At 55.8% G+C, this 26,189-nt stretch overlaps 13 protein-coding genes across 13 annotated transcripts; 4 read left to right on the top strand and 9 right to left on the bottom strand.

The window, feature by feature from the left end:
* Nucleotides 1-11: 11 nt before the first annotated feature.
* LTR77_004613 (uncharacterized protein) lies at nt 12-1,043 on the bottom strand (the record flags this gene model as incomplete). Its single annotated transcript, XM_064801866.1, has 1 exon — nt 12-1,043. The coding sequence occupies one exon, from the start codon at nt 1,041-1,043 to the stop codon at nt 12-14; it is 1,032 nt and encodes a 343-aa protein (XP_064660496.1).
* A 661-nt stretch (nt 1,044-1,704) lies between these two features.
* On the bottom strand, nt 1,705-4,128 carry CRZ1 (DNA-binding transcription factor; the record flags this gene model as incomplete). The annotated part of the gene is made up of 2 exons (XM_064801865.1): nt 1,705-2,753; nt 2,811-4,128. The coding sequence occupies 2 exons, from the start codon at nt 4,126-4,128 to the stop codon at nt 1,705-1,707; spliced, it is 2,367 nt and encodes a 788-aa protein (XP_064660495.1).
* A 1,359-nt stretch (nt 4,129-5,487) lies between these two features.
* LTR77_004611 (uncharacterized protein) lies at nt 5,488-6,559 on the bottom strand (the record flags this gene model as incomplete). The annotated part of the gene is made up of 2 exons (XM_064801864.1): nt 5,488-6,201; nt 6,389-6,559. The coding sequence occupies 2 exons, from the start codon at nt 6,557-6,559 to the stop codon at nt 5,488-5,490; spliced, it is 885 nt and encodes a 294-aa protein (XP_064660494.1).
* A 381-nt stretch (nt 6,560-6,940) lies between these two features.
* Nucleotides 6,941-7,767, bottom strand: DOT5 (thioredoxin peroxidase dot5; the record flags this gene model as incomplete). Its single annotated transcript, XM_064801863.1, has 2 exons — nt 6,941-7,428; nt 7,482-7,767. The coding sequence occupies 2 exons, from the start codon at nt 7,765-7,767 to the stop codon at nt 6,941-6,943; spliced, it is 774 nt and encodes a 257-aa protein (XP_064660493.1).
* Nucleotides 7,768-8,985: 1,218 nt separating this feature from the next.
* Nucleotides 8,986-9,966, top strand: LTR77_004609 (uncharacterized protein; the record flags this gene model as incomplete). Its single annotated transcript, XM_064801862.1, has 1 exon — nt 8,986-9,966. The coding sequence occupies one exon, from the start codon at nt 8,986-8,988 to the stop codon at nt 9,964-9,966; it is 981 nt and encodes a 326-aa protein (XP_064660492.1).
* Nucleotides 9,967-10,027: 61 nt separating this feature from the next.
* LTR77_004608 (uncharacterized protein) lies at nt 10,028-12,127 on the bottom strand (the record flags this gene model as incomplete). The annotated part of the gene is made up of 1 exon (XM_064801861.1): nt 10,028-12,127. The coding sequence occupies one exon, from the start codon at nt 12,125-12,127 to the stop codon at nt 10,028-10,030; it is 2,100 nt and encodes a 699-aa protein (XP_064660491.1).
* Nucleotides 12,128-12,481: 354 nt separating this feature from the next.
* LTR77_004607 (uncharacterized protein) lies at nt 12,482-14,024 on the bottom strand (the record flags this gene model as incomplete). Its single annotated transcript, XM_064801860.1, has 2 exons — nt 12,482-13,063; nt 13,116-14,024. The coding sequence occupies 2 exons, from the start codon at nt 14,022-14,024 to the stop codon at nt 12,482-12,484; spliced, it is 1,491 nt and encodes a 496-aa protein (XP_064660490.1).
* A 680-nt stretch (nt 14,025-14,704) lies between these two features.
* Nucleotides 14,705-15,919, bottom strand: LTR77_004606 (uncharacterized protein; the record flags this gene model as incomplete). Its single annotated transcript, XM_064801859.1, has 4 exons — nt 14,705-14,719; nt 14,772-15,107; nt 15,158-15,203; nt 15,258-15,919. 4 exons carry the CDS (start codon nt 15,917-15,919, stop codon nt 14,705-14,707), a joined length of 1,059 nt encoding a protein of 352 aa, XP_064660489.1.
* Nucleotides 15,920-16,405: 486 nt separating this feature from the next.
* Nucleotides 16,406-18,493, top strand: LTR77_004605 (uncharacterized protein; the record flags this gene model as incomplete). Its single annotated transcript, XM_064801858.1, has 1 exon — nt 16,406-18,493. The coding sequence occupies one exon, from the start codon at nt 16,406-16,408 to the stop codon at nt 18,491-18,493; it is 2,088 nt and encodes a 695-aa protein (XP_064660488.1).
* Nucleotides 18,494-18,562: 69 nt separating this feature from the next.
* LTR77_004604 (uncharacterized protein) lies at nt 18,563-19,121 on the bottom strand (the record flags this gene model as incomplete). Its single annotated transcript, XM_064801857.1, has 2 exons — nt 18,563-18,810; nt 18,896-19,121. 2 exons carry the CDS (start codon nt 19,119-19,121, stop codon nt 18,563-18,565), a joined length of 474 nt encoding a protein of 157 aa, XP_064660487.1.
* A 750-nt stretch (nt 19,122-19,871) lies between these two features.
* On the top strand, nt 19,872-23,201 carry LTR77_004603 (uncharacterized protein; the record flags this gene model as incomplete). The annotated part of the gene is made up of 3 exons (XM_064801856.1): nt 19,872-20,115; nt 20,172-21,920; nt 21,970-23,201. 3 exons carry the CDS (start codon nt 19,872-19,874, stop codon nt 23,199-23,201), a joined length of 3,225 nt encoding a protein of 1,074 aa, XP_064660486.1.
* A 1,665-nt stretch (nt 23,202-24,866) lies between these two features.
* LTR77_004602 (uncharacterized protein) lies at nt 24,867-25,702 on the top strand (the record flags this gene model as incomplete). Its single annotated transcript, XM_064801855.1, has 2 exons — nt 24,867-25,028; nt 25,085-25,702. 2 exons carry the CDS (start codon nt 24,867-24,869, stop codon nt 25,700-25,702), a joined length of 780 nt encoding a protein of 259 aa, XP_064660485.1.
* Nucleotides 25,703-25,747: 45 nt separating this feature from the next.
* Nucleotides 25,748-26,182, bottom strand: LTR77_004601 (uncharacterized protein; the record flags this gene model as incomplete). The annotated part of the gene is made up of 1 exon (XM_064801854.1): nt 25,748-26,182. One exon carries the CDS (start codon nt 26,180-26,182, stop codon nt 25,748-25,750), a length of 435 nt encoding a protein of 144 aa, XP_064660484.1.
* Nucleotides 26,183-26,189: the final 7 nt, after the last annotated feature.

Below are 26,189 nucleotides of genomic sequence, written 5' to 3'. Positions count from 1 at the left end.
GCGGACTCTGATCATTCCTCAGACACCTTGCTGGTTCCTTCAAGCTCGAAAACCTCACCAAGCCACTCAACCATCTTCCCCCACAACTCCGCCCTCGCCCTCAACCTCTCCGCCTCGTGTGCCTTCCCTCTTACCCCAAACTGATCAAACCCATGCGTCTGCCCCTTAACCCTCGTCCACCTCACCCCGCCCACCGTCCACTCATCCTTCCCGCCCACCCTCTCCTTCCCCATCGCTAATCGCTCAGCCATCACCTCCGCCTCCCGGCACAGTAAGTCGAATTCACAACCCACCAACCACACCTTCTCCGGCAGATCAGCCCTCCACTTAAAGAACGTAGGACTTAGACGAACGTCTTCAAGCTCGAGGCGTTGGGGGCCAATGTACATCCTCTCCATCTTCGGGGCGCCAGACTCGAGCATATCGGGTTTCTCTGCATCTGCCCGCGTAGCCGTAGCGACTTTCTCCGCTACCGTGGTCGTGAAATCCGTACCGGGATACAGTCCCAGCACCCCCTTCACCCTCCCGCGCAGCCGTTCATCCTGCGTAGCGGCCAGGACGAGGTTCCCACCCGCCGAATTACCGATCAGCACCACACTCTCCTTATCAACCCGTAGCTCAGCGTCATCGATAACAGCACTAGTGAGCGCGACGACGTCCTCGTACGCCACTGGAAACCGGCTTCCGGGGGCTTTCGAGTAGTCGATCGCCACAGCCACGCATCCGGCGTGGTCGGCTAGATACCTCGCCAAAGGGTCGTCGCGGGAGGGGGTGTTGATTGCCCAGCCGCCGCCGTGGACTAGGATTACGAGGGGAAGCTTCGCTCCGCTGCTTGGTTTGTCTGCGGCAGCAGTGGAGGGCAGGAAGATTCGACATGCGTGCAATCTCGGCCGGCAAGGGTAGGTTTTGGTGGAATCCGGTTGTGTGCCGGGGGCGAGGAGGCGGGAGCGTTGGATGAGCAGCACGAGGGCGACGAGGTGGTTTAGAGCGGTGTAGAGGACTTCCGTATACCACGTCTCTGCTTGGCCGGAGGAGAGGGGCATATTGTCTGTCTTGTGTATTGATATAGTCGATGGGAATCTGAGATGGAAGTGGTGAAAGGAGAAGGTTGTTCGTTGTATACGCGTTTGAAAGACGTGGTAGCGAAAGAAACCTACCTCTGGGAAACCGGCCCAGTGCGCTCTACTTATACACGAAGATACTGTTCCATGTCGAGCCGTCGTCATTGCACTCTTGTTGCGAGAATGTGTGTGTAAACCACCCGAAAACACTGTTGTTGCGGTGGTAAGAAAACGGTCGTGATGCGCCGTGCGGGCAGAAAACGCCGGCCTGGGGTCGCGCCAAGCAGTACATTGAAACCGTCGGGAGCCTCGCGACAAGGCTCTGGATTGAGCACGTGCAAGGTCTCACGACGTAGCATTAGGAGCAAGCAAGCAAAAGGAAGACACGGATAGAAAGATGCCGTAATGTAGACAACAAGTTCGTAAATTCAATTCCAACTGGCAAAAACATCAAGCCGCAAAGCTCTAGCGAAAGTGGTATCATTGCCGTAAAAACCCGTCCCCAAAAACCAAAAAAGCCCTCCCATGCACCGTCAAATGTGTCCAGAGTCCCATCCTCGCCGCAAAGGCGCTGGCCTCGCATACCAACAGACATCTACAGTCCAAAACCCCAGCCAAAAGCGCAATGTATCGCAAGTCATCCTCATCTCCCCTCAAAATCGCTCAAATAATCCCCGTGCCCCCCTCCCCCACCATACCCAAAAGCGCCCTGCTGCTGCCCCTGCTGCGGACCCGCCTGTGCAGCCTGCATGCCCAGATTATTCTGCAAACCCATCTGGCTCGGATCGGGGTAGGAGCCCATCTCGCTCTCGCTGAGATCTTCGTAGTATTCGCCTCCACTACTTGCATCGAACGAGCTGCGGCCCGAGTAGTCTTCTTCCGCTGTTGGTCCGGAGCCGATGGCGTTCCAGTCCAGTCCAGCGAGGGCGGGATATTGGGCGAGTAGCGCCGCGGGGAGGAAGTTGCCCATCATGTCGACTTGCTGCGGCTGCTGCATTAGCGGCTGCGGCGCGACGAGGCCAGCGGCGACTTGGGCTTGTTGTTGCTCTTCCATCCAGGCTTTTTGGCGTTCGGCGGCTTCCTCGTCGAGGAGGGGTTTGATGCACACCCGCCCGGCTTCGGAGCGGAAATGGCGGCCCAGAGCGTCGGCACGGGCGAAGCGCCGTCCGCAACCCCATGTGCCGCCGGAGTTGAGGTGGCCTTTGCAGACGAATTTCTTCTCGCCGCTATGTAAGCCCTCATGACGCTTACGGTCGTGCTGTCTTGCGAAAGCTTTGCCGCAGACGGTGCAGACGAAGGGGCGCTCGTCGGTATGTGTCCGTAAGTGGGAGCGCAGGTTGTAGGCGCGGGTGAAGCGTTTGGGGCAGAGGGTGCATTGGAAAGTGGCGGGGTGTTTTTGCACGCGGCCCTCTTTGGCGCCGTTGGAGGGGGTGCGTTCGGGCTCGGCGAGGTTGAGGATGTAGTCGCGTTGGTCCGAGGCGTTGCTGGTGCTGCGGCCGCGGCCGAGGGAGCCGTTGCGGCTTCGGCCGGGGGAGGAGGAGCGGGAGACGGGGTCGTTGTAGGGGGAGAGCTTTTCGCCGGAGAGTTCTGGTTGGAGGGATGGAGAGCGACCGCGGCCAGCTATGGAGGGGCTAGGTGATCGTGAGCCAGCGTAGGAGTCTGATTTGGCTCGTATCCTGTTCCGGCTTTGGGCTGTTGAAATCAAATCAGTATTCAAATCTCCACAGATCGTTGAGATGTACAACTTACTTCTCATCGGCGGACTCAACGCCTCGCCATCATTATTCCCAGGCCTCGCGTTCTCCACCGGCTGCGTAGGCGGTGCATAGTTGATGCTGATCTCCGGCGGGCTCATCTGGTCGGCATTTCCACTCAAGTCCACAGAGTTGTTATGGCTGAGCGACGGGAAGGGTTCTTGTCCAACACCTGGAAACATCTCCAGCCCGTTTTGCTGCGGCTGGAAATGCATGTCCGGGTTCATGCCAAAGTTGTTGTCTGCCGTAAACTGGGGTAGCGCATGCTGCTGTGCCATTAATCGGGGAGAGATGTGAGGGCTATGGCCAGGACTGTGGTAGCTCTGCTGCGGCGGATGTTGTTGCTGAGGCGAATTATCGTTCAAGCTGAACTGCTGGAGTCCGAGGTCATTATTGAACGTAGGATCTTGCGAATTGAGCAGAGGCGAGGAGTGTGCATTCGAGTCGAAGCTGTCCATAGTGGGAAGATATGGCGATGCCTGATTTGAATGTGACGAGTAGTCTGAGTAGTTGTCTGACGGTGTTCTCCTGTGCCCTCTGTAACCGCCTAGATTCATGCTCGACCAGTCCGCCTGGCCTTGTGGGAACATGGCACTCGACGGGTCAAGCGACTCCGAGGTATTTCGCGGTCTGTTTACGCCAAACTGGTTGTGTGCGTAGCTGGGCGAAGTAGACGGACTCGGGCTGTTGGAGGATCGGCGCGCCGTATCAGGCAGCAGGTGAGGTGGAGTAGGTGTGTGTGATTGTTGCATGGCTGCCATGGAGCCGTTGTTGGAAGTATCTATGTTCAGCGTCTCCGGGTGAAGATCGTTCAGCATAGACGGGTCAAGCGAGGCGGAGGAGTCGAAGTTGGGGTTAAAGTCGAAGGAGGGAAAGGCGCTCGACTCGTTTGCGCCGGAAGGTGAAGTGCCCTGACTCAATGCGCCAGGCGATACGTGGTTGCTGCCTTGTCCGCCTTGCGAGTATGGGTAGCCAGACGAAGCGCCCTGGCCTCCTATGCCTGAGGACTGCAGGAAAGTGTGGTTCGCGATCGAGGGGTCGTGCAAAGGCAGATGCTGTGTCCGAGGGAGTTGCGGGTAGTTGCTGGTGTCGAGGAAGAAGTCAGACTGATCGCCCTGTCCGAACGTCGGATCGCTGAGGAGGTCGTGGCCTTGGTGTGCGCCGAATGAGGTGTACTGGCCGTGCGACAAGGTAGGGTCGGGGACGAAGGAAGGGTCGAGTGGGGGGTGGTTGTTGGGGCCGGAGGCATGCTTGCTTATGTACTGCGCATGGCTGGCCTGGGAGGGCGAGCGGTCGCGGGTCTGACTGCTCATCGTTGGCCTTGGGGGTGGACAGAGAGCGAGGATGGGCTGGTTGCTAAACGCGGAAAGTCGTCGGCGTTTAGAGGCCCAAGTCGACCAGCGCACGGGCCTGTCTCGGAGGGCTGAGTCGCGATCGGCGGCCTGCAGATGGGCGGATCTCGTGGTGCGAAAGAATTGACGGCTCGTCCACCCTTGCAGCGCGAGAGTCGTGGTATGCGGGAAGTCTTCAGGCACAGCCTACCTGGCAGTCATGGTAGTGTGTATCGTGGACGGCGGCAGAGCCAAAGATAGCAGGCCCAAGTGCGATTGTGGGGTCGGGAGATTCACCACGCTTCAGCCACACTGGCAATTCACCCAATTCATCCATCCTCACCTACAAGATAACAACCACATTATCAATCACCCTTCTGACCACAACATCGCAGTTGAATGATCGACCTTGCGAAGCCATCGCATACCATCCAGCAACATCTGCACCTTCGTCTCGTAGCATGAAACACCGCCATTCTCCCGTCTACGTTAGAACCAACAACATCAACCGACGTCATCTCTACTCTCCAACCAACGTCACCTCATGAAACGCCCGTCTACCCGTCAGCACCTTACATACACCTTACTCCACACCTCCCACGGTTCGCACGGGATTTCGTTTCAACTTGCAAATCCACACCGTGCTCCGTCCCAAACCGTCGCGTGGAAATGTGCCTGCAGCAGATGCACAGCCCCAAAGGATGCCTGGCGATGGCGCGTGGTGGCAGTGCTGGTACCGTTGTACCTTGCAGACTGGACATTCTCACATGTTCCTGGCTCTCATGATGCGCTGTTTGTTGTTCTGTTGTATGTACCCCCCAATGGATAAGATGGAATGGATGATGATCTCGTGCGTCCAGATGTCGGGACACACAGGCATTCAGGCAGCGAACGGGATCTTTTGCGGTGGTATTTGGGACGGATGACTTTGGATTGACTTCAAAGTTGCAGGCTTTGATCATGAGGTTTACTTTCTGCATTGCATTTCCGGTCCGATTGACGGTCATCTGCTTGTTGTTCGGAAGAGACAGGAAAGAACGGTATGGACGGCTTCATGGTACCTTACGAACGGCTTGAACGGCAAGTGTGCTGTCACGACGGGAGGTATCTTGTCATGAAATATACCGCACGCTTCTAGACCTCCACCAAGCACTATAGCAGCACCCAGATCTCCAGTGTGCTCACACCTCTGATCGAAATCCCACCTTCTTAGCCGGTGTTGCAGCCGCGACAGCTACGCCTGTTGACGCCCCAGCCGTTGCAGCTGTGGGAAAATGCGTGGCTTGCAGGTCACCGGCCGTGCGGTCGAGCTGCATCAATCCTCCACCTCCCACCCTTCCTTCAATCCTTCCACAAACACTCCCCCCTCACCCACTCCCCCCTCACCCACTCCTCTCTCACCCACCCCCCTTCCACCAAACTCTCCCGCTCAACATACCCCTCCCTCTCCCTCGCAACCTCCATCTTCGCCCTCAAAATCCTCCTCCCCAACCTCTCCACCCCTCCCCTCCGAAAATCAATCTCCACCCCCGCATCCCGCACCTCCAGCACCAACTCGTCCCTCGTGAGATGCTCAAACGTCTCCTCGGGAGCGACGTGGAAGTACCGCTCGTCCGTTTTTTCGAGGAAGCGGGGGGAGATGCGAATGTTGTAGGGGTCGCGCGCGAGGTAGGCGATGAGGTGGCGGATTCCGGAGTGGAGGGTGAGGATTGTTGAGATGCCGAGGAGAAAAGTGCTGCGCAGGTGGAGGGAGCTGGTGCTCGGGTCGTCGAAGAAAGTTGAAGTGCGCCGGTCTTCGACTTCGCCGGAGAGGGCGGGATTGGGGGTTAGCATCCAGCGTTTTGCGTCGTGCTCTGGGTCTTGAGTTCGGAGTCGAGTGAAGGGTGAAGTGGTAGGTGTAGGGTGGAGTTCGTCGTCGCGGAGCGCAGTGGTCGCTTCGTGGACGTTGTATGCAATGGGCTCGTCGTCGCGCGCCTCTTCTCCGCCGCGCGAAGGGGGGAGTTGACGCTGGTGCTGGCGCCCTCTTCGCTTTCTTCGCGTCTCGGGGATTCGTGTCTATACGTGCGGAAGCGTCAGTATATGCTTCCTCTCGAAGCACAGAAGGAGACAGTATAAGCGGTGATGCGAGGCTGTCGAACGGTTCTGCTGCAAGAGAAGCACTTCCACCAGCAATCAACCCCCCTCTTATAAGCGCTGTGTCTCCTTACTCGACACTCTACCACTTAGCGAGATGTTTGCCGACAAAAGCATCTAGACGCTTCCGCTCGTGAACAAGACTGATGTGCGCTTTGGCCATTCTGTCCCGTTCGATGAGAAGAAAGAAGAACATCGACGTACCTGATCGTAAGAGTGGCGCGGCGGACATCTTCAGCGGTCCCTTGCGAATGTTCGCGAAAGCTGTTTTGCCATCCATGGTATTGCTGTGGTTGTAACAGTTGTGGGGTGGTTGCAGCTGGAGTAGTGTCGTGAAGGTTGGGGATGATTGCGCGGTCGTTGCGCTGGGTCGGTTGCTGTGTTGTGTTGACTGTTGTGTTGTAGAGTAGTGATTGTAGTCGAGAAGGTAAGAAGGTGATCGAGGTCAGTGTTAAATTCGTGGAAATTGATCAAGGTGAAACTGTCTTGTTCGCACATGAAGTCATGTCTCTCCAACCGCAGAATTCACCCAAGACAAACTTTCAAGGCAAACAAAAGGTTCTCACCCACCAATAGAAACCCGCTTTCTCAAACAATCAATTCATTCCTCTCCATATCTCATCTAAAGTAGGTAAGGTACTCACATCCGTCCCACTTCCCTCTACGACACCACCGGCGTACTCGCCTTACTCCGATCCAACCTCGCCTTATCCGCCTCATCAGCAACATCAGCAGCAACCTCCGCCGACCGCTTATCCCCCGCCTTCTCCCCCTCCCCCTTCGCCCTCTCCTCCGCCTTTCCCAGCCCGTCTGCATCGCTCGACCCGCCCATCTTCGCCACCACTTGCTTCACAACCTCCACCGTCGGCGCCGGACCACCTGGCTCGGACGCGAGGACCTTGCCCTGCTTATCGACGACGAAAACGCCGCGAGTGGTCTTGTTCCCCTCCTTCTTCAGCCCAATGGCTCCGATGAGGGTTTGCTCTGGGTCGCAGAGGAGGGGGTAGGGCAGTTCCTGCTTCGTTTTGAACGAGGTGTTCGCTTTCGGGCTGTCATTGCTCAAGCCGTAGATGCTCAGCCCAGTAGCGGTGAGGGGTGCGTAGGCGTCGCGGAAGAGGCAGGCTTGTGTCGTGCCTTGTTCAATGAACCCTTATCAGCGATCGGTCTGCGGGGACGGGGGAAGTAGGGGTGGGTGTGCTTACAACCAGGCGTGCTCGCCTTTGGGTACGTGAACAGCACAACACCAGCTTTGCTATCTTCTACCAGTTTCGCGAGGGTGACTTTGGTTTCGTCATGAGTTTGGACTTCACCGCCGAAGCCTGCGAGGGTGATGGTGCTGCCGACCGGAGGCGCTGAGGTGCCGTTCTCCATCTTCGTCGGAGCAGCTGGTGAGACTTCCTTCTTCGCTTTGGGTTTGGCGGTGGATTTCTTCTTGGACGGTGGTGCTGCAGAGGGTGGAGGAGCAGGACGCTTTCGGAGCTCGACCATGGCTGCTTTTCACGAGAGGGAAGGCGCGATGACGCTGCAAGGGAGAAGCTCTTGCCGTGATGGAGCTCTAGAAGGAACTGTTGCTTCTTCAAAATATAGCCTTACGATTTGACTTCAGTTGCACAAAACTCTGTGCAACGTGAGAAGAGAGGTCCTACAGAGCGCCTCACCGTATTCAGCCATCCCACTTTCTACGGACCTTGCTCTCGAGGGTCTTGCCGATGGCGCAAGAAGAGGAGATTGTGGAGGTGGCAGGAAGCGATTGAAGTGGCGCATTCTTCAACCCTGCAGCGGAGGAAGAAAGGCACGAGCCGCCAGGCCGTCAAAAGGCAGTTTGAAGCGCCAGTCCGTTGAACAACAACGTCACCCAAGGACGAAGTGGACGGTCCACGGAAGGTCAGACTTCTACTAGGCAATGGAAAAAAAGTCAGTCATCATGGAGCAAGATGATGACATGTATGTTGAGAAGGCAAAGCGCAAGCAAAAAGATGAAGATAGAGGTCAATGAAGCTTCCTGGGCGAAGTACCTGCGTGCTTCGAATCGTGAGTAAGAAGTTGCGCAAAAACCAACAGACAGACGGCATCGTTCTGCCCTCCACAACGCGGGAGACACTGTACAAACCCTGAGAATAACACTGGCCGAATAATATGAGCGTTCAGAGGATCGAGTCCTCGTCTCGGGGGCCACAAGACTGAACAATCATCTCAACTGGCCCTGGTATACTCTACGACTTCTGGGGATGACTCTTCACATCACCGCCGCCGGATGTGGTCTGCGGAAACGACCTCAAATGCGCCTTCTACATGCCATCTACGAACGCTTGTCAGCAAGGCGCCCTAGAAACACCGGATACGGACGTAAGCGTTGTTGCTGCTCTGCGAGCTCTGTAGCAACGATAGGCATCTCGGTACAACTTTCAGCACTACTTCGCGGGCGGAGGTTGCAAACAACGACATCCGACTGTGTCGTGACCGATGCTGACGCAGTGGGAATGACGAACGAATGTGAGTGAACACAGCAAGCGAAGTCACGAGAGTTTGTCATCCATCGGTTGGTATGTCGAAGGACAGAGTAGGTACAGACAGCAAGGATGAAGATATATCAATACACTTCCCAACTACTCCAGAGCGACCAAAGCCTCGTCATCTCAACACCAATCCGCCAAAGCAGCACTCCTTCGCAACCACACGTCCATCGCAACACCATTTTTGCGAACCATGGCCTCCCGAACCCCCATTACAAACGTTGTCGTCCTAGGCGCGACCGGCAACATCGGGGTGCCCATCGTCCACGCCCTCCTCGCCCATCCTCACCCCTACACCATCACAGCGGTGACCCGCTCTCCCGCCACTGCCGCCTCGCTCTTCCCCTCCCAAGTCAAAATCGCCTCATCCGACCTCTCCCGTCCCTCCCTCCACTCCATCCTGCAGGGCCAAGACGCCATCATCTCCTGCGTGACCAGCGGCAGCGTCACTACGCAAAGGGACATCATCGACGTCGCCATCGAGTGCGGCGCGCGTCGGTTCCTGCCGTCGGAATTCGGCATGGACTCCGCCCATCCCAACGCCGCAGCCATGATCCCGTTGCTCGCCGCCAAAGTCCCCATCATAGAATACCTGCAGCAGAACCAACATGCCATCTCCTGGACCGCAGTCATCACCGGCATGTTCTTCGACTGGGCCCTGCGCAACCCTTTCCCGCTGGCCTACGACATCCCCCGTCGCAGCGTCACCGTCTACGACACCGGCGACTATGCGCACGAATGCACGAATTTGGCTAAGATAGGCGAAGCAGTCGCTGCGGTCCTGTCACCAGAACACGAAGCAGAGACGCGGAATCAGTTCGTGTATGTGAACAGTTTCACCACGACGCAAAACGCCGTGCTTGCGGCCTTGGAGTCAGCGTCCGGGGAGAAGTTCGAGGTGGCTAGGGATATGACGAAGGGGTTACGGGAGAGGATGGTAGTGGCGAGGGACAAGGATGCGCGGGATCCGGTGGCGGGGCTGGGGTTGATTGTGGCTTCGTTTTTCGGGGAGGGGGGTTTGAATGAGTATTCGAGGAAGGGGCTGTGGAATGAGCGGTTGGGGTTGAAGGAGGAGGTGATGGAGGAGACGGTTAGAGAAGAGGTGGGGAGCTGGCGGAGGGGCGGCGTGGATGATGTTGGGAGGACGAATCGGAAGCCTGGTCAGGCAGAGTAGTTGAACATGTACAGATGCATGTGTACTCGATCATTGTCTGCCTCTTTTCCTATGTATACTTTTACAACTTACTCTTCAACTCCCCACTCCCATCCTTCCTGAACAACGTCTCGCTATTCGGATACGGATCCACCGTCACCCTATTCAACGGGTTCAGCTCACTAGCCCGGTAGAACATATCCTCGTACACCTTCCCGTCCTGCCGGCCCAAACTGCTATCAAGCTGCCAGTCCGGGAAATCCCACGAATCCACCAGACGGACAGCATGCGGACGGATCTCCTCCAGCAACTTCATCACGGCACTGCTGCGCGCGAGCTGGATCTGGCGGACTGTGACAGCCGCAGAAGTGTAGAACTCCGACGCCTCGGACTCGAGAGTGTGGAGGGCGTAGAGGCGGAAGAGCTTGTGCATCAGGCCCTGGGTGTCTGGGTCGAGCTCGGAGCTGGTGGAGGAGGCTTGCAGCGTTTCGTAGAAGGACTTGACGACCATATACTGGCTGTGCGCTTTGCTCAGCTGGTAGAAGTCGACCAGCAGACTGTTCCACGACCGCTTCTGCTCGTCACGATGCTTCAGTGCCTCGAACGTGAGGAAGGCCGAGCGCCAGGCGAAAGCAGACACGACGTCGGCATCGTCGCCTAGAATGTCAAAGGCTGCGCCTTGGTCTTGGCGGGAGAGGAAATAAGAAAGAATGGCGGTGGTGTCGTTGGTGGGTTCATTGCCCTTGAGCACCGAGCGCGCGGATTTGAGCAGGTAGCGCGCCACTTGCTGCGTGAGCATGTAGTTGTCGCCTTCCCAAGTGGCGGTGGGGAGGTAGTCGGCGTAGTAGGAGCCGATGCCAGAGAAGGAGCTGTAGCCGTGGCCACCGCAGGCGCGACGGCAGACTTCCAGGCCTTCGGCGGCGGTGGAGGAGGCCAGGGACTTCAGGCCGCAGCTGATGGCGTGCAGGTCGGAGAGTAAGTCGGATGACGACTCGGTCTCTTCTGGACCAGCGCCTCGAGCGTGATCTTTGCTGGCTTCCTTACTCTGCCGGATCTTGCGGTTGTTGGCCTCGTACAACTGCATCATGCCTTTGCCGGTGAAGTGCAGAGCGAAGGTGGCGGCGAGCAGAGGCAAGAGTCTGATCTGTACCATCGTGTAGTTGAGCACTTGATTCTCCCCCTTCTCCCATTCCGGAGCGTCACGATCCTGGAACTGCCGTCGGACAGCACAGTACCTAGTAGCGATGGTGACACCTCGCGCCAGGACGCCACCAGCCTGCATGACGATCGTCGACCGCACCCAGGTCAAGGTGCCGTACACCAGCGAGGGCGACGAGGGTCGGATGTATTGGTTGGTCTTCGGGTCGACCGAGCTGAAGCGGGACAGCATGCCAATATGCGGAATCTTGACGTTGTTGAAGAGCAGGAAGCCATTGTCCATCGTGTTGTACCCAAACTTCGGTCCAATGTCACCAATGTGGACTCCCTCGAGCGGCTGGTGCGTCTTCATATCCCGGATGTGCACAACGAACGGGTGTGGACCGTATCTCTTCCCGGCAATCACAAGCTGCGCCATAACAACCGCATGGTTGGCCATCCGCCCCAGACTCCCAATCCACCACTTCGACGCCGTGAGAGAAGGCGAGTGCAACGTGAACGTTTTATCATCTGGATTCCACGTCGCTGTCGTCTCGAGCCCACGCACGTTCGAGCCATGGCCCAACTCCGTCTGCGCGTAACATCCAATGTACTCGTAGTTCTCCGCTGGCTTGAGGAACTTCTGATGCTGCTCTGCCGACCCTTGATCCCGGATCGTGATCAAGAACATCGACTCGTGCAGTCCATACGGCAATGGCTCGGAGATGAGCTCGTTGGCCACCTGGCGTTCCTCAGTGCCCCAGTTCTGCTCGACGTACAGCTGTCGGAGTCGCTTCGCACGTTTGAGGGCGGTCTCGAAACGGTCGATGCGGCCGGCGAAGTAGTTCTGGCTCTTGTCGAAGGCCTTTTCGCTTTCCAGCACTTTGAGGATGCGCTTCTTTCGCTCACGTCCATCTTTGGTGTGCAGGAAGGTTGCCAGTTGGTCGACGTTGACGTTGCTGGCGTTGCGTTCTTCCTTGAGGAGTTCGGAGCCCTGTGGGCCGGAGGGCTTGAGGTCGCGGACCCATTGCGGTGTTTGGGACATTGTGTTGGTTGATGGTGGATGACAGGAGAGTTGGTGAGACGGAATGCTCATACAATAAATAAGGTCCTTGGATGACGCTCTGTTTTGGCCTCGGCTGCCTCGGCTTGTTGGAAATGTTCGAAGCTCTCCGGCTCCAGCCGATGTAAGAGCAACAGCAGGCGTAATATCTCACTGACAACGACAAATACTACGTTCACCCACTTGATAAGACAATGAGAAGATGCTCCCTCGAAGGCTAGCTTGAGCGATCACGTCGAGGTAATTCAAAGGGGGGCTTCAAACGCTACTGGAGTTACCCCTCTAAGCATTCCCGAAAAAAAATGCAAGTAAACTTGATTCAGCTTTGCATGCTGTCTACCGCCACTCATCCTCCTTGTGGTGCGGCCACTGCGGCCAATTCGTAATATCCTCCTTCCTCCACGTCTTCGGCGTAACAGGCGTGTAAGCTGAACTAGGCGTATACGGACTCTCGATCTCAAAATGCCCAATCGGCGAATAAGGCGTTGGAGGCTCGTACGGCTCTGGAGGTTGTTCGCCAAAGGTTGGTTGTCGAGGGAGCTCGTAGTCGGTATACCCAGGCTGCTGGCCGAAGTTTGGATGGGGATAGGGTTCTCTCTCAGGTTTGTATTTCCTTCGGTTTCGGCAGAGGGCCACGCAGCCGCCAACGCCAGCACAGACCAGGATGATGGCTACGACGACGATGGCGTAGGGGATGGTCATTCGGTGGTTGTGGGCGAAGTTGAAGCCGACGCCGCCGTTGATTAGGCCTAGGAGCATGATGGAAGGCCCGAGGAAAAAGTGTATCCTTCCGATGGGTGTCGGCTTCTTCGTGCGGACGTATATTGAGTGATGCACCAGGCCTAAGCCAAGCTGAATGAACAGTCCTGCCAGGACGATCAGGCCAAGTACCTGATGCCCGGAGCTGTAGTTTTTGGACTGGCCATCGTTAGCCTCGTCCTTGCATGCTCGTCACCTTGAATCGTCTTACCTTATTGTACTGTCTTGCCACGTTAATCGCAACGCCAAACCCACCCAGGACTGCAACAAAACCAATACTCTGGATAGCAGCATGCCATAGAGTTTTCTTCAGGAACTGCATAACCAGCGCTCCAGCGGGGAAAAGAATCACGAACGCAAAGCACATCAACACAGCATGTGCAGTTGGCATGGGATTGTTCATCGTATCGACGTTATATGGCGGAGCAGTCCCAAAGGTGGCAAATGCTGTATCGTCCGGAGGAAACACAAAATCAGGAACATTCGGTGCCGGTACCCGTCCATACCAGCCAGAGTAATTCGTCGCTTTCGTCATATCAGTCGTGAATTGGCCGTACAGCGCATGCCGTGGTATGCTTGCTTCCACGGAGTCGCTCCTGAATTGCTTCTGCGGTCCAAGAGCAAAGATCATGGGCTGCTGGATATTCTCTAGGTCCAGAGATCCTGTCGGCCATTTCGTACAGTTACGGCACACAGAGTGGGCGATAATGACTCCCGTCCCATCATCCGTTACCTTGTTGGCGTTCGGGGCATAGGTATCATTGAAGACACCCTGGATCTCGTAGCCCGAAGTCCAGACTGGTTCTGTGTGCCCGGATCCCAACCGCGTGCTGATAGTCGTATCGAGGCCGTTGTCGCTGGGATATGCAACGATCATGAAGGCGTCTTTCATACTTGATCCAAAACCGATGCCTAGCCAAGTATGAAGGACCGGTCCGGACATGTGGAAATAGATGTCGCCGGTATCCGCCACCACATTCAGCGCGAAGACGTATAGAGAATTGCCATTCACCTGGAAGTTGAAGTATGATGCCTTGGCGTCGTAGTCGATGCCATAGTTGGCCTCAATTCCAGCTATCCAGAGCGGAAGTGCCAGTATCGTCGCGCCCGCAAAGCGCATAGTCGCTCAGGCCGCACTATCGCGCCAGAGACACACACTCGTCGATCCAGTCCAGTAGCTCCTGGCCGGCGAGCACGCTGTCGAGTATAGGGAGGCGGTCGCAGGAGGTCGAGGAGTGATAAGCTCGGCATGGCAGCACGAGACGGCCATTTTCCAGCGTCCCGTGATACCGCTTGAGTCCCACCAGCGTAATCGTGCAGCCGCGCGCATCGTCCTGCGAATCGACACGCTGCCGCCGGCCGTTTTCAAGGTCGGCTAAGGACTGCAGCTGAGAGGCTTGTGTGGGTGTAAGTTGATGATTGGCTGTGAAGCTGTCGCGGAGGAATTCAGCAGAGTGGAGTCGCGGGATGGCCGGGTCGAGCCTGCCATCTTCCCGAGACTCCCTGCCTCCAAGCATGCTTCTACTACAACATCTTGGAGAATTTCAATCATTTTGTACGGAAGACTGTCTGGGACCCAGGCTAAGGTAAAGCGCAAGTGCAATGATCAGTCGTTTAAGTCCCAATGCCCCGGCGAAGGCTTCCTTATACCCACTCCTGAAAGACATTGTTTTCCCAAGATATTTCATACAAGGCGTTTCCCAGCCGTGTTTGCTACATGCGCTACATAAAATCTCATCAGGCGCTTCTCCAAGCACTCGTCCGTTAGTCAGCGAGTATCCGTCGAGACACATGTACCTCCTACTTCATCTTCGGCTGTTCACAGTTAGCATAACATCCAACTTCCCCCAGGACATCATCTTCTTACCCTCTCCAACTTGGTATCGAACCCCATCACCGGCTTCGGCTGATACAGCTCCTCGAGATACCTTTCCTCCTCCTCCGTCAACGCCTTACCATTGGCCTCAATAGCCTCATCCATTCGCTTCACGCTGGAGAAACCAATGATCGGGCTGCTGATACGCTGGTTGCTCCACGCAAGGGCAACGTGGCCCATGGGCCAGCCCTTCTTCTCCGCCAGCTCTTGGACGCGACCGATGATCGCTGAGTCGGTTTCGCTTGGGCTGGGTTTGCCCTCGGATCGAGCGGTTTTGCCTGTCTGGTCCAATGGGCGTGCAAGAGAGCCTTGTGCAAGAGGACCCCACTGCTTTTGGTCAGCAGATGGAAAAAGCCCGAGGGAGCAAAGATACCCACCGGAATGAGTCCAACACCAGTGTCATAGCAAAACCGGTTCATCTCCCTAGGCATGTTCAGCCGAAACCGACACTTCTTGGTGCTCAGAAGGGTGCCTTACCTCTCCTCCTCCCGGTACAGCAGATTATACCACCCCTGCATACTCACAAACTTCGTCCACTCATGCTTCTCTGCCGTCCACTGCATGTTCGCAAACTGCACCGCCCACATACTGGAAGCCCCAATGTACCTCACCTTCCCATACTCGACCAGATCATGCAACGCCTTCATCGTCTCCTCCACCGGCACAGTAGGATCATACCGATGAATCTGCAATAGGTCCACGTAGTCGGTGTCCAGCCGCTTAAGACTCGCATTAACCGCATTAAAAATCCCCTGCCTGGACAACCCCCTCTGATTAACATAATCCACTGTCTGGTCCACATCCTTGGCCGCCAACGTCGCCTCATCATTACCCTCCCTCGTCGTCCCACAGCACTTCGTCATAATCACCAGTTTCTGCCTCGGGATCGAGTACTTCTTCATTGCCTTGCCGATAATCTCCTCGCTTACACCGTTGGAGTAGACGTTAGCAGTATCCCAGCTGTTGATTCCACGGTCGTAGGCCGCTTTGAGAAGTGGCAAGGCGTCGTCTTCTTCGATGACCCAGGGCTGCCAGCGTTTGTCGCCGATACTCATAGCGCCTAGGATTGGGTTGCTAACGCGGAGACCGCTTCGGCCGAGTTGGCGGTAGGTTGCTTTTGGGACGTTCATTGGAGCCATCTTTTAAAATGTGTTTAGTGATGTGTAATCGAAAATTGCAGGCCACAGAAGTACAGGTTTCCAGATATCGAGAAAGTCTAGTATGGTATTGAGAAGGATTCCGACAGTATCTTATATGTGGTTGAGGCGGAGAGTGCGGCCGCTTAACGGGCGAGTGTTATTCAGCGACAATATGAGTCTCCAAAACGGGTACAATGGCAAGAAGGTCGATTAATGTGATTGATTAGATTTGCAGCTTTTGAAGGCACTGTTCACGATGGCTCAATGTTGCTGGATAGAGCTGGAAAGGCAATGTCACTGCTGGAAAGGGAAGCTGCGGTTGCGTCATCGTCGGCGTTTGACATGTGAAAATGTTAAAGCCGGCGCGTTTGATGATTCACGACACTTTTCCTGATCTTGACCTCATTGATCTGGACTTCAATACTCTCCTACCCCGACTTCTCGAAACTGAAGAGCCTGCGCGACGATCTGGTAGATTTCAGCAGCATGTCGTCTCGAGCTTTGCGGAAAGCGCAGCGAGAGCGCGAAGAACAGGAGCAGTCCGCAAAGCTACAAGGTGAAGAGGAGCAGCAGAGCGAGGATGAAGGTGTGAGCGCGCAACCGGCGAAGAAGAGCGCCTTCGCCATGCTGGCGGAAGAAGAAGTAGCAGAGGATGAGGACGGTGGTGCCGGGCAGGATGAGGCCGACGAGGCGTCAGATCACGCTGTGGCAGAATCAATACCGAAGGCACCTAGCAAGAAGAAGAAGAAAAAGAAGAAGGACAAGGGCAGCGCTGGGACACCTGTGGCGAAGAGTGGGGACGAGCAACTGGACGACATCGACAGGGCGCTTAAGCAGCTGAGCATGAATGGCAACACCACACTACCAGCCTCAACTGCCACAGGCGTCAACGTGGAAACGGAGGAGACGTCGAAGTTGCTCGCGATTGAGACAGCACACCTGCACTCTCAAAATGAGATGCGCCGCCTCTTCGGCCGTGCAGCCCTCGAACACCGTGATGACGATGACGAGGGTGCGCAGGGTAATGCCAATGTCGGTGGCAATCGAAGGCAGCAGAGAAGAGTACAGCAGATGGGTCTTGCACAAGCACTTCGTGGACAGCAGGGAGGTGGAAGAGCAGGTGGTCTTGCTGCCATGGCATTACGGCGGAACATCTTCATTCAAGGCAAGGAGGAGTGGCCTAACGCGACGAGCGGCGGGCTCGGCATGGAGATAGAAGAGAAGCGCGCAGACGGTACAATACTGTATCGCTACGTACATAACACTACGTACAAGGACGTGCAGAGGCAGTTCGATATCGCGGTGGAGTCGATGGACCCTAATCGGCTGGTGGTCCTCCTGCAGCACAATCCTTACCACATCGCCACGCTGCTACAAGTCTCAGAAATAGCCAAACAGGAGCGCGACCACACCGTCTCCGGCGATCTTCTCGAGCGAGCTCTGTTCTCTTTTGGCCGCGCGGTGCACAGCTCTTTTGCAAAGACACTGGCGGCGGGCAAGGCGAGACTGGACTTTAGAAGGCCGCAGAACCGGGAACTGTGGCTGGCAAGCTGGCGTTACATGCAGAACCTCTCCATGCGAGCGACATGGCGAACGGTATATGAGTGGGCGAAGCTTTTGCTGCAGCTGAGTCCTGAAAAAGATCCATACGCAATGTGGCTTGTTCTGGATCAATATGCCCTCCGTGCGCGGCAAGACCTTGACTATCTCAACATCAGCCGCAGCCCGATCTTCAAGGATGCCCTACGCTCCAAGCCGAATGTTCACCTTGGTCAAGCTCTCGCTGAGTGGCGGGCCGGCAATAAGAGCAAAGGCCAGCAAGCGCTCTTCAAGGCCATCGGACAGTATCCATGGGTCGCGGCGAGGCTGATGCAAGAGCTGAACCTAGATCCTCCGCCAGCTGTCTGGGGCAAGGAGCCTAGGACGAAGCGTGAGAAGTTTGAAGCAGAGCTGTATGCCACTAGAGCGAAGGACCTATGGGCTACTCCGGAGGCGAGTGGTCTGCTAATGGAGGTTGCTTCTGCTCTGCCACCAGACGTCCAGCCTGCAGAAGTCGATGTAGAAGCTGGTATCACTGAGAGTGAAGCACGGCATGTTTTGCTCTCGGATACTCCTGCAATCATTGCCTTGATACCTCGCCACTACACCGAGCAGCTTCAATCATCCTCCGACCCTTTGCCACCATCCGACACCTACGATCCGGCCGTTCAAAAGGCCAACCGCAATACCTATACCATGTCAGCCGCAGAGGCTCAAGCCGAGCTTGCGGATCAGCAGAGATGGTTTCGAGAAGCCTTCCCTGCAGGCGAACGGGACCCCATAAACATGGTTCAAATCGCCCACGACAGGTACATGTTCGAGGAGATGGCGCGAAGATTGGCGCGAATCGGTAGCCTGCTCCATGCACTTCCGCCCGAATTGCAGGACGTTGATGCTTTCATCGTTAGGGTTTTGGATCACTTGATGGGTAGTATACCGGCCGCAGGCGTAGCTGACGAGGGAGAGGAGCTGTCCGATGAAGATGACCGAGGGTTGCAGGCGAGAGTCGACGATGTGGCTGATCAGGGTGACTGACCGGTCCGCGAGGTCCTCTTCAACACCTAAGCACTCATCCATCCCGCCACGAGTGTCGAAAGCACGACATCAATCTTCCTGATACCCAAACCCCCTTAACCCAACAAACGCCTTTGGCTTCTGATGTCGATTTTCGATGCCTTCCACTCGGCCCACGCGGAGGTTCAGAGCGATATCGTTCCAGATCTTCCGGTCATGGAACGTCCACCACTGCCACGAGCAGTCTTGGCCACCGAAGCCTTGGATGATTTGCTGGCCGCCGGGGTGTCTGCGGACGTAGGACGTGCAGTCCAGGACGAGGTTGTCGATGACGATCCCTGGACGCCGTGTCAGTTTGCGAAGCAGCCCCGTTGATGAAGGTCCGTGAAGAGACAAAGAAGGGGCACGTAGGTGCGTACGTACAGAGTCTTCTACCTTCCTTCCCATCTTTTTCTTTGACTTCTTTCGGCGGTATGGTAGGTAAGTCCTTTTCTGGTACTCGTTTGGAAAGAATGGGGTATGCCTTGTCGTTATTCGACTCGTCCTCTGTTATCTCGATATGTTCGGCATCTGACTCGGTCTTCTCGTTGGCTTCTGGCTCGCCAAATGGCTTTGCGGATGCTGTGTTGTTGGCGCGGATCCAGCCCATGTTGGCCTATACGGCGCTTTCGTTTCGAAATCGATGGCCGGAAAGATTTACCAAGACGCAAACATGTCCTGTACCCAAGGCTGCTTTCCTGCTGTCGGACGTGGATCTCGCAGTCGGCGCAGCGCTGTGCCTGTGGGTCGCAGAGTATCATCAACGATCAATACCTCTCTGAAACTTGAGCGCAAAATCTTACTGCCACTCCGCCGTGACAGCCTATGCGGTCGTTCGGCTATACACTATTCCCGCCCTCTCGAGCTCCCCACGCGCAACCCCGCAAGCTTTCGTCCGCACGTTCGTCACGATCCCCAGATATCAACCAATCGAAGGCCGTCCGTCTCGACTACATACACATTCGGTACTCAATCCGCTTGCCGATTATCCAGAAGAAAGTGCTCTCTCCATCCTGTGGGCCTCAGGAAATGCGATGGTGGGACAGCATCCGACAGTTCGGATCTCCTGTTCGTCGTTGCATTACCGATCGACTGCGACAGAGCGATCAGCTAGTCATGCCCGTCTCGCATCGTCCGCCGACGTGCGCAGGAGCAGCATTGCGGTCTCACTGCAGCCCCGCAAGACGTAGCTGTGACCTAACAGCAGATCCCATACCAAGCTCGATGGAGCAGGTAGGCTGTCGCTCCGGCAGAAGTCGTCAGCCTTTATAAGTTTTGTTTGCGACGGTAGGTCAAGCTGTCGGACAGCTCTCCTCTACCACTGCCTTCTCCTACCACAAGCATTGTACAGCTGAACATCATGGCTCCCTCTGCGGTGGACAGCCGTGGCATGATGGTCAACGGCATCAACGGCCATACCAATGGCGCAGGAGGCAAGGTCGACACAATGAATTCTCATGACTATGTCCAGTGGGATCCGTCACTAAAGCCGAAGAACTATACGATGAAGGGCACAGACCCCAACAGCAAAGTCCTGTTTCGAGACGTCAATATCCTCGACAGCACGGGAGCCAACCCGTTCAAAGGAGATGTCTACATCGAAGGTATGGACGGGACTCACACACCGTCTCGCAAGACCGACCACTGATCAACACCACAGGCGAGCGCATCAAGCACGTTGGCGAGGTCCCTGACATCGAGAACATCGCCAAAGACCCAAAAGTCAGGACGATCAATGGGCGTGGCAGAACATTGATGAGTGGTCTCGGTGACTCGCATGTGCATTTCAGCTGGAACAACGGCGATCTTGGTCGTCTGGGCGAATTGGGAACAGAAGAGCATACACTCCTCACTGCTCGGTCAGCACAATGCTATATCGACAGTGGGTACACCATGTGCTACGGCGCCGCATCCGCGAAGGAGAGGCTAGACGTCGTGATCCGCGATGCCATCAACGAAGGCTCAATACCTGGGCCAAGATACCTTGCAAATGGCAAGGAGATGGCTGTCCCGGACGGCGAGCTCGTACCCGGCATCACTGCTTTTGCCAAAGGTCCGCTAGAAATGCGAGAAACGATCCGACATCACATCGCTCTCGGTGTAGACAACATCAAGCTCAGCATGTCCGGTGAGCAGATCACGGAGACAAGAGATGCGCAGGATTGCTATTACACCGACGAAGAAACGGCAGCCTGTGTCGACGAAGCGCACAGACATGGCAAACGACTATGTGCTCATGCGAGAGCAAGAGACAGTGTCAAGATGTGCGTCAAGCATGGGGTCGATATCATTTACCACGCTTCTTGGATTGATGAAGAGGGCATGGAGATGCTGGACAACAACAAACACAAGCATATGGTCGCACCTGGCATCAACTGGTTGATTGCCACTCTCTACGATTCCGCCGCGTTTGGCTACAGCTTCGAGAAAGCAGAACAGGTCGGATACAAAAAGGAGCTGGACGTTGCCATCAAAGGTTTGAAGGAGATGCACAGGCGCGGCATCACAGTTCTGCCAGGCGGCGACTATGGTTTCGGCTGGACGCCACACGGAACGTATGCGCGAGACCTGGAACACTTCGTCAAACTGTTGGACTTCACACCCATGGAATCGATTGTCGCAGCAACCGCCGGCGTAGCGAAGCTTTTCATGCGCGAAGACGAGCTTGGGAAGATCAAACCCGGCTACTTTGCAGACTGCATTCTGGTCGACGGCAACCCACTGGAGGACATCTCGGTCTTGCAGGAGCATGACAAGCTCAACATCATCATGATCAATGGCCGAATGCACAAGGCTTCCTACAAGGAATTTGCGAGGTTCGAGCAGCCGCAGCCTGTCATGGAGCCTAGGCAGTCGGTCAAGCTTGACCACTTCGTTGCATATCAGCTGGATGATGGTACTGGACGCACGCGGATGGGCCATCTCGATGAGAAGAACGGGACAATCACGCCTCTGGCATTCGAGAGCGGTACGCCAATCGAGAATCTCTACCAGATCATTGAGGTTGGGGAGGACCACATTGTAGCCAGCGGTGAGCCTTTCAAGGTTGACGAGAACGTCAACGTACTGGCTCCGATCTCTGGCAGAGATATAATCGCCATAGGCAAGAACTACACCGAGCACACGAAGGAGATCCCACAACTCTCGAAGGGCTTCGGTGAGGGTGTTCCAGAGTGTCCGATCGTGTTTACGAAGCGAGCGACTTCCATCATTGGGAACGAGGACGACATCCTCTTGCACGAGAATTTTACCAGCCAACTGGACTATGAGGGCGAGATTGGTGTCATTGTTGGTAAAGGCGGCCATCAGATCTCCGAGGCGGACTCGATGCGCCATGTGTGGGGATACACGATTATTAATGATGTCAGTGCTAGGGAGAAGCAGAAGGCGCATGTGCAGGCATATATTGGTGAGTGTGGCGGCTGTGATCTGGTGACAAGCTCTGACTATCCTTATAGGCAAGAGCGCCGACTCGTATTGTCCAATGGGCCCACTGGCTCTCCCAAAGGCCGCGCTGCCGCAGAAGCTGACGGTGACGACGCATGTCAACGGCGAGAAGCGTCAAGAGGGAACAACGGACCAACTCATCTTCGGAATCCCCAACCTCATCAAGACACTCTCAGACTCGCAAACACTTCGACCCGGCGACGTCATTGCCACCGGCACTCCAGCTGGCGTCGGGATGGGTATCAAGCCAGAGCCGAAGTATCTCAAGCCCGGTGATGTGGTCGAGATTTCGGTCAGTGGCATCGGTACGCTGCGAAACAAGATCGTCAAGGCGGAGCCCGACAATTACGTCTCGACTCGGGTAGAGCAGGAGACCAATATTCCTATCAACAATCTATCAATCACGTATGGAGGCCTCGGTCTTACGACGTTACCGAGCGGCAAGAAGCTAAACGCAAAGAAAGTTGGAGGTGGTCCGCAGTCGATCATCTTCGTTCATGGCTTGGGCGGCGACATGAGTTACTACACTCCCGTGATGAACTCTCTCGGTCTGAACAAAGAGGACCACTCCCAGTACACCAGCTTGCTCTTCGATCTGGAAGGTCACGGCATGTCTCCGACCAAGGCAAGCTCGAAGCTGAGCATAGGCAGCTACGCGCAGGACATTGACGAGCTCATCAAGGCCTTCGACATCGCCACCCAGCAAGGTGTCACGCTGGTGGCACACTCGATGGGCTGCCTTGTGGCATCTCTGTTCGCTTACCAGCATCCAAACATGGTGAACAAGCTCGTCCTCATCGGCCCGCCGCCCTGCCCACTCCCAGGCCCAGGAGCCGACGGCTGCATCAAACGCGCCGCCACCGTGCGAGCAGAGGGCATGCGCAATGTTGCCATGACCGTAGCCACCGCCGGCACATCAGAGAAGACCAAGTCAAGCCGCCCGCTCGCCTTCACAGCCGTACAGATGAGCTTGTTCGCTCAAGATCCTGAGGGTTATGCTAAAGGCTGCACCGCCCTTGCTGGTGCAAAAGACCTCAACAGCATCGACTTCTCGCGGCTGGGACAGAGCTGCAAGTCTCTCATCATTACGGGAGAGGAGGATAAGATCTCACCGCCGGCGCATGTCACGAAGCTTGCTGAGACGATGAATGCTAGCAAGAGCGTCTTGACGGATGTCGGGCATTGGCATGTCTTTGAGGACGTTGAGGGGGTCGTTGGAGCGATGAAGAGCTTTCTGGGCTGATCACCCTGCGCCAGACCATGAGTTGCTCAAGGACAATGGCAAAGTAGTGGTTTTGCCATCTTTTCTAGCGATGGCGTGCGCAAGAGAAGAAGGGCTAGCTCTAGGTTCGTTCCTGGCGCTGTTGATGTACCTATATGTAGCTGTTACTAGGAACGATTTCCTGTACCGATAGCATTAGGTACGCAGTCCTGTAGCATCGATTACCTCTCACCAGCCCCAACAAATCTACGACATTACCTGCAACGTCTCGCACCCCGGATCTGTTACGGGGATAGACCTGCTAACGGGATAGTGCCGTCTGGGGATCGACAAGGTTGGATCCGGGGCGACTTCCTCGCCTGCCCTGTCTTTAGCGTGACCGCTTCCAAACTCACGGAGGGACCATGAATCGTACACTCTTGGCCAACCCATCTCTTGTCCAACAGCAGGCTTTCAGTCCTGATGCTGCATACGCCGTCCGACTCCGCGACTCATGAGCCCGCAGATTGGGCCTCTAACCTGGCTGCTGGAAGACCTTTGAACACATCCCCCCTGACAGCTTGCATCCACGAAGGATGATGCGTTAACATCCCGTCTTTCAAGCTGGTCTGCATGACCGCGGTTGAACCCTCATTGCTGCAGACGGTCGCGGAGGGCAGTGGTTGGTGTTCGAGTCAAGCAATCATGATCGTCGAGGGAAGCTGCCTTATGCTGAAGGATCCTGCGGACTGCTCTCTACTACTGGCTTCTCCCGCCTTTGCAGAGTTCAGCCAGTGTCTCGAGGGTTGGCACATGTCTTCATGATGGGCGAGATATTTGCACAAAGGTAGGCGACTTCAGATAAGTGTACAGATCTGCTTTCTGCTGCTCTTCACGTTGGTTTCCGATTTCTCCAGCTCACTGCCGCGATCATGAAAGAATGTCGAGCACTTCTCGCCGTCCTGCTCTGCTTGTCCACGTTGACCGCGCAGGCAGTGGCGAAGAATGCAACTCAAGCAGAGGTAGAAGCGCTGGAGCATGTGCTACCGCAATGCAGCGTAAGCTTTCGATTACACCTCACATCACTATGTCCAACACTGACGGTCCTGACTGTGCAGGTCGAATGCCTCACGAATCTAGCGCCTGAACATGGCTGCTCGCCAGGCGATACCAAGTGCACATGCGCCAACGCCGAACTCAACGCTGCCGTGGCCGCGTGTCTGGGCGAGACTTGCACTGTTAAAGAGACCTTCATCACGCTGAAGCACGCTTCCACCGCCTGCGGAGCGCCTGTCAGGGACCATGGACAACTCACAAGAGTAGTCTGCTGGTCGCTGTTCTCGTTGTCCGTATTAGCAGTCGGGCTTAGGTTCGCTGCGCGGTCACCATGGTTCAATGGCCCAGGTTACGGAATGGACGACTACTGCATGCTCGTTGTGCTTGCTTTTCTTGTACCGCATGAAGTTGGCTTGGAGATCAGTATGCTTGACAATCAATTGCTAGAAGGAAGAGCAGCTGACAATCTCAATCAGTGGTACAAAGCGGCCTTGGTCAGGACATTTGGATGCTGGCTCCCAACTGGCATGCCATTACGACGATTTTTAGGGTACGCATACTCCTCCTACGGCTAGACCGTTCACGGAATGGGACTGACCTTTATCGCATTAGTTCTTCTGGGTCGGCGAAATGCTGTACCTTGTGATAATCATGTTCACCAAGGTGGCGATTGTTTTACTCTACCTACGGATCTTCCCAAGCTCCGTCACCACTTGGTTCCGAACAGCCTGCTATACCATCATCGGCGTATGCATCGCTTGCACCATAGGCGTGCTACCCACCGTTGCGTTCGAGTGCAGCCCCATCTCTGGAGTACGTACATAACGAAACCAACATAAGTGGCGCGCCGAGACTGACCTAATCACCAGGCCTACTTGAGGTGGGACGGCGAAACCGAAACGAAGTGCCTCAACACAACCGCTCAAGTCGTCTCAATGGCCGCAGTCAACATCCTCCTCGATCTCGTGGTCTTCATCTTGCCCATTCCAAAGATCATCAAGCTCAACATATCAGCCAACAAGAAGGTCGGCATTTGCTTTACTTTCCTCGTCGGCTTGTTTGTCACGGCTGTCAGCGCTGTTCGTCTCGAGAAGCTCTACAACCACGCGGACACGACGAACCCGACATGGGACCTCAACCCCATCGCCATCTGGAGTCAGGCGGAGGTCAACGTGGGCATTGTTTGCGCTTGTATGCCTAGCTTTGCACGACTGATCAAGCAGTTCTGGAATGCGACCATCGGCAGCTTAGCCAGCAAGGTTACTGAGATCACAAGTGGTCGAAGATCGCAGCGGCAGAACGTCGATGGGCAGATTGAGATGAATGGAGAGCGGTTTCAATTGCCTGCCGACAGTCTCGCGAAGACGATGGAGACGTCCGTGTTCAGTCGGAAGATGGATTCGACGGACGAGCTGGAGCTCATGGGCAAGTCATCGCATAGCATGGTTGAGGATGGGTACCACCATAAATACGTACGAGACTGGTAGCACAAAAACCTCATCCTCCTGCACCCCTCACCTTTACCAAAGCCTTCACACCCACCCCATCAACCCAGCCCCCAACCCCACTCCAACAGGCGCAAGAGCCCAATGATTCCACTCCCCGCCCCCAATCACCTCCCTGCTCGCCAGCCCATCAACCCCCACCAAAGCCACACCCATCAACATCATCCCACCCAGCGCCCGGCATCCCTTCCTCTCCCCCTCTCTCGCGCCGCCAAAGAACCATACGCACAGCGAGCTAGCGCCGATGACTACGTCGCGGATCCCGAAGAATCGGATAAGTCCGTAGATCGTTGCTTGGTCTTTGGGAGAGGCTGTTGGGCCTGGCAGCGGGAAATTGAGGAGCGAGAGGCCGAGTTTGGGATTGAGGGTGGCTAGGACGCCAATGGTGAGAGGCGCGAGTGCGAAGACGGCGGCGGCGTGGGCGTAGTATGCGCGCCTGGTATCCGTTGTTTTGGGCGCCATAGCAATC

Source organism: Saxophila tyrrhenica (genome assembly GCF_035928015.1).
Source record: "Saxophila tyrrhenica strain CCFEE 5935 chromosome Unknown scaffold_6, whole genome shotgun sequence".
Taxonomy (NCBI): Eukaryota; Fungi; Ascomycota; class Dothideomycetes; order Mycosphaerellales; family Extremaceae; genus Saxophila; species Saxophila tyrrhenica.
Note: the sequence above shows the minus strand (reverse complement) of the source record. Positions and strands in the feature narration are given on the sequence as shown.